Source organism: Cheilinus undulatus, linkage group 10, assembly GCF_018320785.1.
Source record: "Cheilinus undulatus linkage group 10, ASM1832078v1, whole genome shotgun sequence".
In the NCBI taxonomy this organism is placed as follows: domain Eukaryota; kingdom Metazoa; phylum Chordata; class Actinopteri; order Labriformes; family Labridae; genus Cheilinus; species Cheilinus undulatus.
In genome coordinates this window covers 13730611-13749517 of record NC_054874.1, presented here as the reverse complement: position 1 = coordinate 13749517, position 18907 = coordinate 13730611, and the positions used below count along the sequence as shown (strand labels likewise).

Genomic DNA, 18907 nt, shown 5'->3' with positions numbered 1-18907 from the left:
GTGGGGATTACACAAATTTCATATGAGGCAATGGCAGCAGATTCTTATTTCTCAATTTTTTTGCCATGAAAATTTAAAGTCTTGTACTTTTTTGAGAAAGTTAATCAAAAATTGAATGAAGTAAAAAAAAAAAAAAAAAAAAAAAAAAAGTGTACAGTACTGATTATAGAAAATGTTTACTGTCAACATGGGCATATCGTTGGACAGATCAGAATGAAATGTGAGACGTTGGATAGTTACTATCCAAACAATGTTTTTGCCAATTTTGGAATCATTTCAATCATAAATCATTGAGTTACGATAGTTAACTGATAATGCATATCTTGAAAAATATAGCCTGATGAAGTTCTGAATTGACCATGGTTGCAGCACAGCAAATGATAAACATCCAGGGAAAATTCTATGTGAATATTAGTTTTCACCTGCTAACTGTTAGCATGTTAGTAGCATTAGATGCTAAATGCATCTAAAATTGACCACCTAATTGCACCATAGGTATCAATTTGTAGTATGTAAAGCATGTTGATATCATGAATCTCAAATTTCAGCACTTTCCAAATATTTATATAAAATCACTGGTATATGCTAGCATCAAACAAAGTAATAGCTTACATCTCATCTATCAGATGCTTTGTTTTGTAAGTTTTTAGAACAAACTACAGAGGACTAGATACAAGCCAAAGTTTTCTGCTATAATAATAAAGAAGTATAGAGAGTTAGGATTACATAAGTATGAGAGCTGCTGCCCATTCTCACTCTAATAATCCAGATAGCAGTAATTGATTAATGATCCCAGGCATGCTCGGCCACTCAGTTCTTCCCTTTTCCTTTCTAGAAAATGTGAAGCTACACTGGGAACATGCACAATCCTGCTCATTTAGTTTGTCTGGGAAAGGCAAAAACTGATGTCATGCATCAGGAGTGCTGCACAGTGCCAAAACAGATCACACAGTCAAGCAGGATAGACCGAATATTAAATATGTATTTTCTCCTCATTTTCCTTAAAAGGGGGGAACACTTAAGACCTTAAAAAAACAGTACAAATGATCAAGGTCCAAGCACTCAAGATGGTTTGAAAAATGTAAAAGGCCTTCAATTTATTGGGCTAGAAATGTTGGTGTATTTTTAATGTCTGTAGCACTTTGAATTAAAGGCCTTTTTACATTTTTCATTTTATCTTATTTTTTTTTATGGTGCTGTAGACGTGTTTTAAGTTTTGTATCTTGTCTGGCTTGAGCCACAAACGGCTGTACTCTCAAAGTTTGCTTTGAGAGTACACTTTGAGTTGAAGCTAGTTAAATATGTCAGGATATGTGACTAGTTGTGGTTCATCTGGGTTGCAATCCACTCTTCTGCTAACTCATGGCTCTATCATTTATCACATACATCACATTATCGCTAAAATTCTGTTTTTCTGAAGAGTCCTTTTTTATTTTCCTTTTGTCTTTCATTTCTTCTCATTTAAAGCAGATATAACCCATTCAAACATTTTATTCTCTCGATACAGATGGAAGATGTCAGGTAACCAGATAAAACAAACCCGGGGCGTTCCTTTAAATATGATGCCTGCAACCCAGCACAGTGCTGTGTGACATTAACTTCACTTTCTCTATCTTCTTTTTCCAAAGACTGTGTGGCAGCAGACCCCCAGGCTAACACACGTCTGTTGCAGGCTCTACACTGGGGCCAACATCACTGTCAGGCCAGGACAAATTACAAAATAAAAACCACCTAGTGATTCATTTGTATTCAGTGGACGACCGATACTAACACAGTATTTTACCCCAGTTAATAATGCCTTTAAAGTTGTATTATCATTTAGGTTTTTGATTACAGCTTTTTAATAACACAGTAAATTTTATCTAGACAGCACGCAATAAAGGTTTGTAGGATGTAAAGAAAAACTTTCAGGGACACTTTGAGAGGTCATTGCCACCTCTCTCTATCTGTCTGCACAGTCAGAGGATAAAGCAGCGGATACTACTGCAATCAAATAAAGTAATGAAATCTTCAAACCTAACAATAAAAATGCTATACTTTATTAAGCATACTGATACAGGAGTAATACTTAAGCTATGTTCAAAATCAGCCTGTGTTCCAACATACGTCAAATAGACATCACTTCTGGGTCTGACAGTGAAGGTGTGCCCTGCAGCAAGACCCTGCTTGTTTTTCTGCAGTTTGCTGTTGCCCTTTGACCTGAATGGGTAACAATCCAGTTTCATCATGTCAGGGTCAAACTGAGGGGAAAGTGGTGGTAAAGTATTGTTTTTCATATTTGATTAATGCAGCTTCATAGTTGACAGCTGATGATTTCTGGTGATTCTACATTGCCTATAAAATGTAGGGGAGAACGGGGTTGGTTGTCACACTGTAGTGTGAATTGCTTATCTTTAAAACATCCTTCAGTAGTCATTCCTACATTAAATTGAAGCTTAAGGTGTTGGCTTGAAATGTGTATCCCTCTCATTTTCCAACTTATTGTAACAAAGAGGTAATTACTATCAAAGGCACTCTGACACATTGTGATAACCAACCCCATTACAGGGATGGTTGTCACACACTATAGGGTTGTTTGTCGCAATGTTATTTTAATTTGAAAAAGCACAAAAAGAATGCAAGAAGCCCAAACTAAATTTGAAACTTTAATTGTATTGAGTTGACAATTACATAACTTAATGTATCTTAACACAAAATGAGCAAAGAACCATGGACAGGGGCATTTTTAGGCCACATAGGTCAATAGTAATAGCCTACTCAACTAGGCTATGTGCAAATGTAGCATCTGTGCACTACCACTAAGCAGAGCTTGTGTGCTCACTGGTTGCACATCTAACACTTCCCCCATACTTCCTTGAAAGGCTGTGAATTGAGCCGTAGTTATATGTATGTTCATGTCTTACTACATGTGACAACCAACCCTAAAGAGAATGTGACAACTAATCCTAACTGGAATTTCTTGCTAGTTTCAAGGTTAAAAACCGTCTAAGAACATGTTAGCTAACTAACAACAATATAAATATAGCTTTCCCTACACATTTTTAAGGGTAACAATCGTTTTGTTAGAAACCCACTGTGTAAAAGCCTAGAATAATAATACTGAGGAGCTGAATATTTAAGATTTGACATGAAAAGAACTACAAGTCCTCTCACCTCAAGTTCAGCTGTCCTACTCCAGAGAAGACTATGTAGGTGAGCTCTGAACCTAATTCTGGAAATTTCCATACCAAATTTTGGCAGACAGTGCCCTCTGGTGGCGAGATACAATGAGTGTGACAACCAACCCCTCTCTCCCCTATTCACCCCCTTTGATTTTTTGCCCTTTTATCAATCCATCACGCTCAATGTAATTTGGCTTTTTTGATTAAAAAAAACATTTTTAGAAAAAAAAAAACTTTTTAATGTCAAAGCGAAAACAGATCTCTACAAAGTAATATCAACTAATTAAAAAAAATGTAGTATAAAGACAGCTGTGTCTACAAGGTTAATTCACTGGTTAATCAGTATTCCTGGCTACCATTACACCATGAAGACAAAAGAACACTGCTCGAAACTCAGAGAAGAGTTTATGGAAAAGTGTAAGTCAGGGGATGGGTACAAAAACAAGTTTCCAAGGCACTGAACATCACTGCAGGAGCTGTGGATTGAACTCCAGAGCTTTATGAGGGACAACCAGCTCTACCACTGACCCCCTCTTGCAGAGGCTCCTATATAAAGTTATATTTGTGTCAGTGTGGTGTCTGACGTCAACAGCAATAATCAGCAGCTGGCTATGATGCTGTGCAAGAGAGCTTCACATTATTAACACATTAAGATCAGTATATCACCATCTCATTAACCCCACTGGAACACATTTTGATCTAGATATAGCTTAACCGGATTGTTACCCGCTCAACTACTGAAGACGGAGAAAGCGGCCAATGGGAAGCGAACGCTGAAGTGCCCTCAACCTGCTATATTTTTTAATGTCCAAGAGGGGGAAGCTCTGCTGATTACATCGAAGCAGCAGACCATGATTGAAAAATGAAGCCAACGCAGTACAGCAAAAAAGCTGCAGATTCTAAAGTGTCTGCTTAAAGCTGACTGCAGAAGCAGTACAAGTCCATCCCAGTTAAAACAGCCATTTTTAATGTGCAGTCAGACATGTTTACAGCCTGGTTCAACAAACAATTTTGGTTGGAATAGTCCATTGCTTTAGGGACAAACACTGTATGAGTGGCTGATTTTTTTTTGTCTAATTTTTGCATTTTTATTTTCTGAAGAATAGATTTTATTTAGAATATAGCCTATGGCTGACGGGTCAGTGTGGAGCAGCTATCAGGAGACTCAGCTCCAGCTTCTCAAAAATTAATGCACCACGGGATGTAGCATGCTCTTTTGTGGTAGTGCAGGTGTAGAGAAGAGGGGGATGGGGATGATAGTCATCACAGCAGAAGGGACAACAACAATGGAAGAAAGCTTTAAAGACAAACTAATAAACCAAGTTCTCAACTCTCTACATCTGTATGATGTTTATAGACACTGCAAACATGTCCTGTGATAAAAGACAAACTCTGTTTTGGAAGTCCAAGTTTATAGCTGTAAAAGTAATGGGAATAAGATCAGTGTTTCAGTTCAAGTGAACATGTAAACTGGTGACCTTCAGCCATGTGTGTTCATTTGTATCAGATGCAGTGTTATGTGTTGACCTTGTGTGTCTGGGCCCATCCACTTGTGTATTTGCCCCAAACCTCCCTTGCTTATACATTTGTACTTTCATTGATTTCAGAAATCTGATTTCAGATTTGGTATTTGAATGCTAGTTATCACTTAGTCTCTGTAAAGTGAAACGGCGAATATTGCAGCCCATAACATCACCAGTCTCTGTGGGGAATTGCCCCAACCCCATAACACTACAATGGCAAATCAGTTCAGTCTAGTGTTAGCTGAAGCCACTGCATTCATTGAAGTTTAAAGCCAGCTACATAATGTGTTTTTGTTCATCTATCAGCCACACTGCCCTACAGATCATTAAAACTATAATAACAGAGAGATTTGTGCCAGAAAACAGTAAATTTAATCCCAAACTTCTGGCTTTCTCTTCTGGCACAGAGCCAGACACCTGCGCTCTGATCAGAGTTCACCATAAGGTCAGGAGGAAGGCTAATTGCTGGAGTGCAATTAGTCTTTTTTTTACTGAACCAGATGCAGGAACAAACATCTTACCTTCTGAAAGTTTGTTTTAATTCATATTTCACTTGTCTTTAGTCCTGGATGATAGAAAAAAGCAGGTGGTGACTGTCTCACTACAAGTTCAATCCCTCATGACTGTTTGCATTAGGATGCTAATGTTTATATTATATTGCGTAGTGGTGTAAAGATAATTCTATATGGATCGGATAACCGATCTTGATTTGAGCGGTCCAAGTGCATCAGTCCACGGAGCCCTGGATTGGTAAAAATGCGTCACGAACCGGTCTTTGGACCGGTTTTAACGTTAGAGATCAGTTCATGGAGGCTCTGCTGCTTGTTTTCATAGCCCGTTCCACCATGCTCTGGCTCAGTGTCTGTAATCTTGCGCGACCCGCGGTGACCTTTTACCTTTAAACGAGAGTTCTGTTTGCCGTGGGTGCCCGCTAGGGAGCTGGATGTGTTTCACCGGTCGTCACCAAAACGTCTCTCAGTTCCAGTTCTGCACCTCAGGAAAAAGTCATGTGGACTTCATATGAAGGAAGGATAACTGTAGAAATGTCCGCCTGTCTGTACACTTAAGAGAAAAGCGATTAAGAACTACAGCAGCTCATAAGTCTCATCTGTTGAGACGGCAGAGCTAAAGTTTAGCTAAGATGCTAACGCTAAAGACCCGAACATTTACACTTTTCTGAGTTAAAACTCAGAGAAGTCTTCAGTTACCACTGTAACAACAGACCCTTTATTCACAGGGTTTACAACCGTAACATGTTGTTGGGAGTGATTGATTTGGTGACATAATCAATACATCTGAGGCCACGAAAATGTACCAGTAAAATCTCATTTTAATATTTATCTCCCAATTTAATGTCAAAGTAAGACACCTGGGTGTGATGAAAACTTTCTTAAACATAATTTCAGAATGTTAGTACAGGCGGTCTGGCATTTAGTCTATTTATAGATAAGATCAAATAAACTTAGATTATTATGAAATTATCTTGTTTTCCCCTTTTTTGCTTATTTTTGTTAAAGCAAAAGGTTATTTTGATTCTACAATCAGATTTTACCAAATCGAATCTGACTGAATCGTTCTGTATTTTAATGAATCATCAGTGAATCGAATCGTAGTCTGTGAATAGAGATTCAAATCGAATCGTCTTGAGAAGGAGAGATTCACACCCCTAATATTGCCTTATTAATTTCCAGCCATACTCACCCAGCTCTATATCTGATTATATCAGATCACTTCATACCTAGGGTGCATGGACTCAGTGTTTCTCAGATGACTATGAATTCAGACGGCTCCATGACAGACAAAGAGAATTACTCACGAAGGATGACTTTCACCCTGGTAAAAGGCAGACAAAGTTCTTAAGGATCACATTCCCCTCATCCACAGCCACTGACACTGCATCAGTAGAGAGTCACATCTACTTTGGACTAATGTTTCTTATGGCCTGACAAAAACTGACAAAAAAAAAAAAAAAAAAGCAGGAGTTAGAGCTGAATAGTCTTGTCTAATTGGATTTTCTATAAATTGCCTTAATAACAGAATCAAACTGTTTCTGATGATATAAGCTCATAAAAAGTGCAGCACGCCTCTCTCTAACATTAAAATTAATTTACAATACCCTGTCTCTCTCCCTCTCTGCTATCAATATAAATAAATAATAATTCATTTAAATCATCAGAAGGAGAGTTTTCGTACATGGAAGAAAAATGGTGCTCTGAAGACTGATCGCTGGGTCGCTGTACCATCCATAGTTATAAATACAAAGGATCATGTTTTTTGCATTGTGCATTAAGAGCAGCATGCTCTAGGCTACTACTGTGTGACAATTAATAAAATAAAAGGCTGATGACACAACTAGCCCGCAGGTGAACAAAAGGCTGTCTCTATAAATATTTCAGAGAGACATTCCCGTTTTTTTCTTTTAAAGAAAGTAAAGAATATAGTAGCCTGTTCAAAGCTTTCTCATGATGTCACACACTCATAGAACCACCCTCTGGCATCAAGGGAGGAGTCCTACTGCTATAAACTATAGACAAGTTAACAGGCTCTGCTGTCTCCTGTGTGCTTAAAAGACTTATTTTTATCTATTTTCAATGGAACAGAGTTGTTGTTTAGCTAGATAAAGTAACTGATAAGGAGACAAGCCTTTACAAAAAAAAGTCCTTGCGCTTTTGGGAATTTGAGTCATTATTCACAGCTGTCTGCAGTGACACAGGGAGACACGTCACAGCCTCTCTGTGTCTCTTTCTCTCCATTACAAGTCATTCTCCTCCAGTTTTGCACATGCTCTATTTGGCAAAGCATGACGTGACAATGGAACAGCCTGCAGTTGGTTGTTACAGCCCAGTCACGATGCATTGTGGGAAACAAACAGACCCTATGGTGACAGTATCAGCCGATAGCGGCAGGGAAGATCAAAAATGAATTATAAAATGGCTAAAAAGATGTTCAGTGTCTTTCTAATCTTTAAAAACCCTGGTAAGTTCTCGGCTGGAAAGTGGTGACCCTGGTGACCCTGGAACACTGACAGCTGACAATGATCCTATCATTAAGTATTGTGAGTACGCTCATGTTAGCAAAATAGCACACACTTATGCTTTGATAATGAAGAGATTTTTTGCCCTTCATTTCCAAACAGCAGCATTATTACCCAAACACTTCACAAATGTCCATACGTCTGTGGTGTCGGTTTTATGTGAAGGATTCTGACATATCAGTGATTTAACGTCACCAAAGCTAAGTTCTCTCAGACGTTTTCTCATTTTAATGATTTGAAAAGCGTCCCTGTATTGTATTATAACATGACAAATGTTACATTTTGAAAGGGTAGCAATGTTTTTTCTGGGGTTCACAGGTGATGTAAATATCCATTGTTTTGGAGAAACAGAGAATAAAATGCCAGTGCTGCAGCACCACATAGTGGTCAGTGGTTGCTGCCACTGTTCTAAGCTTCTTGTTTTTTCTACCACCCAGGCACTGGCATGGTCACATGAAACAAAAAGCTATGAAAAAAGAAGGGGAAACAATTTAAACTTTTGATATCTTCATATCGATGAGTTTTGTCATTATAATAAAAAAATAAATAAACAGGCATTCAAATGACTTTTTGGTATGTAACAACAACATATTTAGCTGTAATTCACCAGCTATAAACTAGTGCTTAGCAAGCACCAACTCTTTGCTGGGCCAGAGCGAAGCACCAGCTACGTCAGGGGGCATGGCTACGTATGCAGTGAGGTATTGACATTTTAAGCAATGAAGTGACTCCAACTTGGCTCCTTGCCGATGGAAAACCAAACTGGTTCTTACGAGGAACGTGGTTAAAACTAACTAAGCACTAGCATTAGCACTAGCACCGAACGAGCACCTGGTTCTTTTGATGGAAAAGGGGTAACATTGGTAACATTGTTATTTGCCCGAGCATGCTTGTGTGTTTACACTGTCCAATTCAGTTAATTGCAGTATGTGTGAAGTCTGTTTGCAAATCTACCAAAAGTAGAAAGAAGAGACAACCATTGCAACAACTCAGGGCTGCATTTGTTTATGTGCAGTGTAGACAGTGGAGTCTGTCCCTCTACTGTGAAGGTTTTCATTATATTTAAGTTACCAACAACAATCCTCTTACTACTTCCATTTCTACCGTGCAGCTCAAAGGATGAAACAGGTCAGTGCTGTTTAGATAGAACAGTTTTTGAAGAGAGAGGAGACTTTTAGAATTGCCTCAGAACTCTAATAACAGATTAGTGTACCCAGTGTGCCAGAGATCACCTCTTCAATTGGATTCAGGGATGCTTGAATGTATAGTGTGCTTGCATGCACGCTGACTAAATGGAACCATCCACTAAGATTTATTACACTGCGCTAATAGTGCTAACTTTAGCGCTATATACAGTATGTGCGAAAATAACTCCACTTTTCAAAATAAATTAGCTTGAGTTGATACTTCAACTTCTACCTATACTTCTACCTTAGTAATGAATGTGAATACTTTTGACACCTCTGCTACTATGACTACAGTGAGGCAGGAAAAAAAGAAAGGACACAATTTTCGAACTGAGAACCTGTTCATGCAGAGACGTGCAGCAAAATGCATGGCTGTTGGCAAATTAGAGGATTGTTATATGACTATGTACAACTAGGATACTGGTAAAGCACTGATAAAACACATTCATATCATACAAACACATTTTTTAGAAGTCAAGGTCAGTCACTGGTCTGTTAAAGCAGAGAGAAGCCATTCTGTATGGTATTAAATATCCTGCTTAGTAATTCAGTATTTTATCAGTTAATTACTTGTTCAGGGGTTTTTATTACCGTGACAATTAACAGCTGCTCTCACTCAGACACACACTACAAACTTCACACCACACATATACACAGACGTGCGCTGACAACTGGAACGAACAGAGCAGTAATGAGACATTTATTCAATACAGAGGATGAGGAGAAGGACGATGACGCGCAAATATTACTGGCCATTAAACACATCATAGTGGTTAATATGAGACAACATAAGTCTGTTATTAGACACTAAAGTGTTCTTTTACATGAAAATTGAATTATTTCAGGACTGATGCTGTGTTTATTTTCCCCCCAAAAGCTGTGTAATGACAATCCCTCTGTCATCCATATACACTCGCTCTCTACTTTTCAAAAGAATAATTATGAAAAACAAAATACAAGGAACCATCTGCTGATGCTGCTCTTGCTCTGTATGACAGCATGATTAAATCTTTGGACTATTTTTTGTGTTGGAAAAAAAAAACATCTCGATGTGCCAATCGCAGTGTGCGCCTGCAGCGGCTTAGTAAAGGCGGAGTTGTTTTTTCATTGTGCAGAAGCATTAACAACTTACAGATAAATAGGAAATATAAATATAAAATCCAACAAATATATCATATATAGGTTAACTTCCTCTACATACATCATAAAGCAGGGCTAATCAATTACAAATTCAACTGGGCCAAATTTTATAATTAAGAAATGTAGCCGGGCCAGACATGTTCGGCGCCCAGTGAACAGCTGGTAATGTCAAATTTTGAACCAATACAGATCAAATTGATAAAAAATATGCACTTTTTATTCACAGTCTCCCTTTTAAATTCGGCAACATGAAAAAAGCACATCAAAAAGTGCATAAAACACAACAGAGCTGTATTTGAACATAGCCTGAGGTAGTAGACATCTTATTTCACTTGAATAAAAATTAAATAAATAGAATGAAAACATAAAATGAAATTCTGTAAGTGTTTTTGGTCACATCTTACCCAGGCATATCTTAAAGTGCATAAAAACTAAATATGCACAGTTGTACCAACAGCTGAAAGGACATATTTTAATACTTGGTATTTTCAGGCTACTCCTGTCAGTATTGCTAGCCACGCAGTGCATTGTAGGTAGACTATTGTGAGGCTAAGCAGAGTGTTACTTTCAAAGTCTGTAATACTGTTGGAACTTATGAAAACTTCCAAAACAGGTTGCCCCCTGCATCTCTGGCTTGGCCACTTAGGGATTGGTTCTGGACCGCATGTGGCCCCTGAGCATCTAATTGAATAATCCTGCCATAAAGAGTTTAGCCTGTCTGTAAACTTTTTTCTGAGATGATTTATTTAAAGGTGTGTGATGTTACAGCGCACTGCTCCAACATTGGATTCGTACTGTAAAATATAAAATGACATTTCAAACTAATACTGCTGCTCACTTTCAGAGTGTTTTTTATTATGTAATTTATTTCTTTCTGATAAGTGAGAAGGTGCACATGGCAGCAGAGTAAGATATTTGGCTAATAACATATTTCATTTTTTAAAACATTTTTTGTTCTAAAGTCGGTCATTGTTGTTGATAAAAAGTTTATCTTTGGATCCACAGGAACAACTGACTTAAGTGGAGAGAGGAGAAGCAAGAGGAAGAGAGGGAAATGGTGCCAAATTCAATTCCTGGTTTCATTTGTTGTTAAATTGCACTACCTTTACTGCCTGTGACAGTTCTTGCTGCCATACAAAATCAGGTGCGATTTGTAAGCTATTTGTGCGATTTTGTGCTGAATTTTGAATAATCCTCCTCCTATTACTTGTTTACATACATGTAAATGAGACGTGGCGCAGTTTGCTCAGCTGAGCTGTTTGCAAGCATTTTGTTTGCAATTTGCATGAATTTCTCCTTTGCACAATCTCTGTTATTTAGACGCAATCTTTTTTGCCATTTCTGCAGCAAACTTGCAAAAATCTCTGCTATTTTTTTGTGGATCAGCCCCTAAGACATTTAAATTGACATGAAACATCTTAGAGGCCTAAATACCTTGTCTTCAAATGGCACTGTGAATGTGCTTTTAGAAACATTACATTTGTAACTTTGAATAAAAGCAGAAAGAGATCTGTTACTGACCGATGCAGGTCCTGGCTGGAACAGAAGACTGGCTGATCCAGAAAGAAACCCATGACAGAACCACCAATAGGATGGAGGGAACGTACGTCTCCAAGATAAAGAACAACACGTTCCTACGCAGTGCAAAATGCAGCACCAGCTTAGGGTACTGGCCTGTAAGGAGACATAGAAAGACACACAGCTTATTTAAAAGAATGTAAAGATGAGGAGATGGGTCTATATTACTGATAATAAAATATCCTACTGTACCTGTCTCATACACCGCCTCAGACACTGTTGTGTAGTAGCTCTCTACACTGTACTGAGCCAGCCGCAATGTGTCCAAACCCCTTACTGAATCGTTCCCTCTGGTCCAATAGAACACCACATCCTGGAGGTTATAGCCCCCTGGACACACACAAAACCACACACACACACACACAACAAAACAGGCTCTATAATTAAGATCTGATGAATCTGGCTATCGAGGGAATACATGCTCTCTTCAGTATGATACTCACTACAAAGATGATGATGATGAAAATGAAGATGATGAAAAGATGGTGATGAAGCTCCGTCTACACAGTGGATGGAAGTTTTTATGGAGGTGAGGGTGGAGCTTACAGGTACTCACAGCTCTCCAGCTGCAGGGTGCACACCTGTCTGTCCATGGGGTACTTGGTCAGGTCCATGTTGCAGGCAATCGTAGCGGTGATGCTGTGGTGCAGTCAGGGTGAGATGATTAGAAACCTTCAAACACTGATCCTGCTTCGAAGTAAAAGAATGTGATTAAAAATAAATGAAAATGATGAAGTCTTCCCCTGAGAGCAAACACAACAAGAACAAGGACAAGTATCTGAGGTGTCAGCAGCAGTCAATTGTGTTCCTCATGCATCAGTTATGTATAATTCATGTCATGATTTCATTAAAAATCTCTCAGGACATCACTGTCTTACTTTTGTTGGAGGTGGAGAAAAATATGCAAATTTTGAAGAAAAGCAGCAACAGCAGAATATTGTCAAACATCAATATGGACAGCATGAACCTACAAAACATCCATTTTACATACCATCAGACACATTTAGAGGAGAATATATTGTGATAGTCCAACTAACACAGAACCAAAGATACATGCTAACACACATTTTTGACAGAAATCATTGAATCAAATTTCTTGAGACCAGTCAAACACAGCTAGATAATGGATTAGGGGAGCAATTTTCTCTAGTACATGCCTCAGTTGGACCCAAATTCAACCATGGACTCTCTGCATGCTCCACAGTTTCCATGCCAGGCTTTGACCCAAAGGTTGACAAACATACAGTACCTAAAAATAAGTTTGTTTTACTTGGTAAAATTATTCTGTATCCATGTGATACGTTTGTGAGAATTTCAGAAATCAGTATCAAATATTTCTGTAACAATATTGATGTGTTATTGAGTAGATGAAACTCCCTGATTTGCCATGCTTTGCTATTTAGAATTAAACCATAAGTTTCAATCTAAGTGATGTGGCTTGTTAACCAGCAGTCAGCTAAAGTATTTGCTGGTATGTTTCTATTATGTTTGGAAGTTATTACGTCCAGAAATAATTAACCTGTCTGTTTTACCCTTTTATAGATTTTATAAATCAATCAAGGTCATTTTTAACCTTGCAAAACGGATGGATACGCCCATTTCCTTTTTTTTTCAGCGGCGAATCCATCTTTCAAAGCTCCCATCTAAACCGGTTCAGCCTGGTCAGAAAGTGACAGGACTAATCAGCATCGAGGGGCAGTACTCTCAGGCGCGGCAGAGTCATGACGTAAGCAAGCAGCACCAAGAGGCCATCTATGGCAGAAGAGATTAGCGTGGATCAAGGTTATTATAGTTAACTAAAACTAACTAAATAACTAAAACTAAAATTCAAAAATCATTTTAGTTAACTGAAACTAAATCAAAACTAAGCTTCACCGAAAAAACGAAAACTAACTAAAACTGTATAGTGTGCTTATAAAACTAACTTAAATAAAATAAAAATGGACACAAAATATCCTTAGTTTTAGTCTTTGACACAACTGTATTGACTGGCACCGACACCAGTCTGGGGAGTGTAAAATTGCCTGAATTGATTGGTCAAGACTTCATACAGTGGTAGTTTTATGTCTGGAGTTGTATTCAAACATCATCTTTAAATATTTAAATATTATTGTGAAGAGTAGCCTGCTTGAATATGTTTTTTTTAAAAGGTATGATGTTCCCTCACCCCTGACATCTATCTGGAAAAACTAAAACTAACACTAAAACTAATAAAGACGAAACTGTAAAAAAGCAATTTTGCAAAATAAAAACTAAACTAAACTAACAAGCCAGCAGTAAAAACTAATTAAAACTAAACTGAAATTAAAAAAAGAAAGTGAAAATGAAATAAAAATTAAAACTACTGAAAAATCCAAAACTATTATAACCTTGGTGTGGATGCTGCTAAGGTGCAAGTTTTATCAGAACTTGATGAAATTTCTTCATTAGAAGAAGAACAAAGAACAGCACTGAGTTGTTATCTTTTCTAAAACGACAAAAGTCAGGTACTGACATGTCTATGGTTGCCATGGTTCACATTATGCTGTTCTCTATGTAGTTTATTCCTTGTTAGCGGCGCATGCGCATCTTGGTAGTGGCTATGACATCATGTGTTTGTTGCTCTGATTGGCCCGTAAAGTTGTGACAGACAGTACGTTCATCCAATCACCCTCCAAGTTTTTTTTTTCAAAGGCTCTGCCCTTTCCCAAACACCGTCTATCAGAGGTTTTCCAGATGGATGTGTGAAACAAATCCATCTAGTGTGTCAAGTTAGTCATTTTTATTTGGCCACTTGAAAAATAAAAATGACAAAAAACCTCTTTAATGTCAAAGTGGAAACAGATTTCTACAAAGAAATGTCAATTAAATAAAAATATGTAATGTAAAAGAAGTGGGAGCATTAATATTCACACCCTTCAAACCAGTGATTAGTAGATGCACCTTTGGCTGCAATCAGCACAGAGTCTGTGTGGATAGGTCTTAATCAGGCTTGCACGTCTGGACACTGCCATTTTACTCCATTCTTCCTTGCAAAACTGCTCAAGCTCTGTCAAGTTTCACAGGGATTGTGCATAAACAGCCTTTTTCAAATCCAGATACTAATTATCTATTGGATTGAGGTCTGGGCTTTAAATCCTCTCCCAAACCTTACTTCTTTTGCAGACTGATTCAGATTGTCACCTCATTTGATGTTACATCAAATGGGGTGAATACTTCTAATAGGCAATGTACATTTATCATTGTATTTTTATTGTTATATATCTTGGCCAGTCTATAGTATACTGTCCCCATGCATTTCTGGAGCTTTTTACTGCAAAACCTGCTGACAAAAAAATGCCACAAGCATGTGAGAGTAAACAGCCGCTGCACAAATGTACTGAAAAACAACATCATTACATCAGACAACATAAAAGAACCAAATATTCCCTCTGCTGGGGAAAAATGAGGACATTTTTGCCCTCTCTGTCCCTAAATAATGCTGACCGGTCACAATAATAGTCTGTTTCAGTGTGACATGACCAATTAGACATCAAGACACACTTTTGTTCTGTGGCCATGGGGAGTCTGCCAATCTTCCCTAACACAATCTGAACTATTCACAGAGCACCAGAAAATTCAGCACATTCCCTTCAGTTATATGACTGAGTGATGATACATCATGTTTTTTTCTTTTTTTAGTAATTCCCAAGGCACATTTATGGTTGATTACCGGGACAATGAGGTAAACAGCAAATTTAGAAAGAGTACTAGGAAAAACATGTTTTCTGCTTCCTCCTTCAATCATTGAATGTCTTTTCCTCTTGCTCATTTTCCTCATATAAGCTGTGCTAAATCTATAAAGCTTCTTTCACGACACTTGGAGGAGTATCAAATGTCAGTAAATGTCAAATCAATACCACCCATGCCTATGAAAATAAAATGTACCGGAGAGCATAGAGAACCGTTCCATTGCTGAAGATGCGAATGAGGCGGTTTTCCACCGTTACGTCATGCAGGAAGGAGCGCTTGGAGTCTGGGATGAAGGTGTCAGGGATCCAGAGCAGAGAGACCAGGCGTCCGTCCACACTAACGCTCTCGTTTCCTGGGAACACGAGCCGGGAATCACGCCAGCGCTGACGGAGAAAGATTGTTGCAGTGTAGTCCTGGAAAGAAGATGAAAAAGAAGATGAGGCCTTGATTGAACTCACCATTTCAACATGTGGCACAGATTAAGTAGCAAAAGGAGTTTAATACCATATTGATTTCAGAGATGGCGTCAATGCTGGCGATATCAAGGCTCATTCCAATCTCCACGGGTCCCTCTATGGAAGGGACAATATGGAAATAAGTCACGTTTCATGTAAGGGATACACAGAGAAATCCCCTATCCGACTCATGCATGCACTATCATTCGTTCGTTCTAGTGGTGCACCAATGGTGGAAATAAGGGCCAAAAATCCATTGTTAAAATAATAATGTAGCTGATTGCCAATACAGATGTCTTTTCAATCACTACTAATGGGTTAGACTCCCTCTCTATGGTAAAATCTACTTTCATTTTTGACCATGAAGACAACAAAGATGTCATATATGGCAGCATCTCACCAATAAAGGCTTCACTTTAGCTTGTTATATGCCTCTAACAAGTTTCCAAGCCCAGACAGTGAAAGCACAGTGGTTGGTCATGAAGAAAGGCTAGGTTGTTTTGCGTGGGACAAATGTTGTAAGAGTTGACTGGGAGGCCTAATGATCTTGACCTTTGACCTCCATCTTTGAGTACAAGTGAAAGCATGCTCAAGGTTTGAAGAAAGTCCCCAAAGCGTTCTGAAGATATTGCATTCACAAGCAAAGGATGTGCACAAGCTCCATGACCCTGACCCTATGTAAGCTACACGTCTACGTTAATTATGTTAGCTTGAGCTACATTTACTAACGCTTATGTTGCTGAAGCTAACTTAGCTGTAGATAACATAGCTCAAGGTAACATATGCTAAAGCTAAGCTCACAAAGCAGCTATGAAAGTTACAAATCTATGTTATCTACATAGCTAAGTTGGCTTTGGCCATTTTTTGCTAAAGTTTGTGTTGCTAAAGCTAACTTAGCTATAGATCACATAGCTATGTAGCTAACACAGTTAGCTCACAAAACAGCTACAAAAATGACATAGATAATGGGGTACATGGATAAAGAAGCTAAAGCTGAGCTCACAAAGCAGCTAAGTAAGCTATATATCTACGTTATCTATGTAGCTATGTTTGCTTTAGCTACGTTCGCTAAAGCTCATATTGCTTAAGCTAACTTTGCTACATTGGCTTATGTTGTAATGTTAATTATGTGGCCAGTGTTGCTATGTTAGCCAAAGCTAAAGCTAATGAAGCTAAAGTGATCCACTGTTTGTTTATCTACTTCTTAAACTAGTTTAAATGTAATTTAATCCCCAAATAGACCTCTAACCTTTTTTTTTTTTTTTTTTTTTATAAATGTTTCTTAGTCTGTAATGTTTGCAGTGTGTTTATTTCATGAATTTAACTGCTAAACTGTGTTTATGAATAAAGCTGAATGAAAAAAGAAAATCTTAAATATTGTAGCTATGGGCAGATTACAATACTTTTGTTCTGAAATAGACGGCATCTCCGATGAACGGTCTGTGAGAACGGCCGTCAGAGATGTGTGGTCTGTGAGAACGGCTGTCAGAGATGTGTGGTCTGTGAGAACGGTTGTCAGAGATGTGTGGTCTGTGAGAACGGTTGTCAGAGATGTGTGGTCTGTGAGAACGGCTGTCAGAGATGTATGGTCTGTGAGAGTGGCCATCAGAAATGAATGGTCTGTAGCCTGGCTGCCTTAGGAGAGCCTAGGGCAGACCTATCAACCTGGGAACCTCAAGCCTCAGAATCCCCCAGGAAGAGCTGGGGAGTGGGATGTCTGGGTTGTCTTCCTTAGCCTGCTGCCACGATCTGGATTAGTGGAAGAAAAGGGATGGATGGATGGATGGCTGACAGATGACTGGACAGGTTAAAGCCAAGTTCATTAAGCTTTATGTTCATCCCTTGCTTGTCTCAAAACTTTGAAAGAATGTCAACTTTGCTTTGAGAATGATCTGTTTTGATTGGAGGTCAAAGGTGAAAGTGTTTTGGGTGTCATATTTATCCCTTCTTGAACAGCTGAATGCTAGCAGAGCAGTAAAGAACTATATGATCTGTGTAAAGAAGCTACATATATTTGTATGCAATGTGAATTAAACAGGAACCAGCTCTAAACCTTGAGGAACTCCTTTCGATGATGTCATACAGAGAAGGATAATTACACAAAAGCTCACACTGTTGTCTCTGTGCAGTCCTAGAACAATTTACAGCAGGAGTTCTCAACTGGTGAACTGGAACCCAAAAGGTCATGAACTGTTTTCATTGGGTCACAAATGTGCACCTGGAAGAACATGTGGCAAAGGCTATGTTGTACAGAAGCATTAACAGGGGTTTTGTGTATTCAAATATTTTATTTTAACCTCACTTTCCACTTCCCAAAGTAGCTTCTCTTGAGATCTGGCTAATCTATCAAGTTATCTCGGGATGACAATGCTGGTTTTCCAATTTTCTCGAAATCTCTACAAAACTACCTATATTTACTTGTTGTCAAAGGAAATGGAGTCAAATAAAATGTATGCATATAGGGCTTTTGTAATGTTATGCTTTTCAAACATGCCAAACAGCAACATTTTTCAGTGATTGAATTTTTTCTGGAAACTTGGGTTGTGATTTCTTGTTTCAAAGGTGGTGATGAGTCCTGAGAATAGACCAGTTAAGACCGACTGATTTACAGGATCTTATTTAGTTTCAAAAGGAGCAAACATGGTCAACAATCACTTATCAAGCTTTTTTTACCATTAAAATTAGGTCTGAGGTAGCGGTTGTATCCTTTCATCAGCTTCTGGATGGTTGGCAGCAGCTGAGAGTCGTTCCATTCTCCCCAGTGAGGACTACTAAACATGCAAGCACTGGTGACAGTGACAAGAAATGACAAGGAAATGAAGCGGGAGGGAGGAAACAGGTTGTAAAAATTGCATTTCAATCAATATGAATGTCAGTGTGAGCTTGTGTTGTTAACCCTGAACTTGTGCGTTCTGCTCTCACCATTGTGTGGACCTCAAGCAGAGGATCAGGAATGCCTGCAGGTGGATCTTAGACATGGTTTGGATTGGCAGGCAGCAGCTGTGACAAATCAAAACATAAGGCCTTTAAACCCACAAATAATCTTCCCTGTCCATTCACATTTAATAGGCTAATAGTGTATCTCCATTAGGTGGCGGCGCCTACATAAATGTGATCT

The 18907-nt window shown here is 38.5% G+C and overlaps 1 protein-coding gene across 1 annotated transcript in view; it reads right to left on the bottom strand.

Annotated features, from left to right (window-relative positions):
- Nucleotides 1-18907, bottom strand: part of LOC121516755 (gamma-aminobutyric acid type A receptor subunit pi) — a 29147-nt gene that overhangs the window by 1437 nt on the left and 8803 nt on the right. Inside the window, exons 2-8 of the mRNA XM_041798164.1 lie at nucleotides 18712-18789; nucleotides 18463-18575; nucleotides 15839-15906; nucleotides 15530-15747; nucleotides 12180-12262; nucleotides 11816-11953; nucleotides 11567-11719 (exon numbers count right to left, since the gene is read on the bottom strand). Of these exons, the coding sequence (XP_041654098.1) occupies nucleotides 11567-11719; nucleotides 11816-11953; nucleotides 12180-12262; nucleotides 15530-15747; nucleotides 15839-15906; nucleotides 18463-18575; nucleotides 18712-18789 (851 nt within the window). The remainder of the gene's footprint in view (nucleotides 1-11566; nucleotides 11720-11815; nucleotides 11954-12179; nucleotides 12263-15529; nucleotides 15748-15838; nucleotides 15907-18462; nucleotides 18576-18711; nucleotides 18790-18907) is intronic.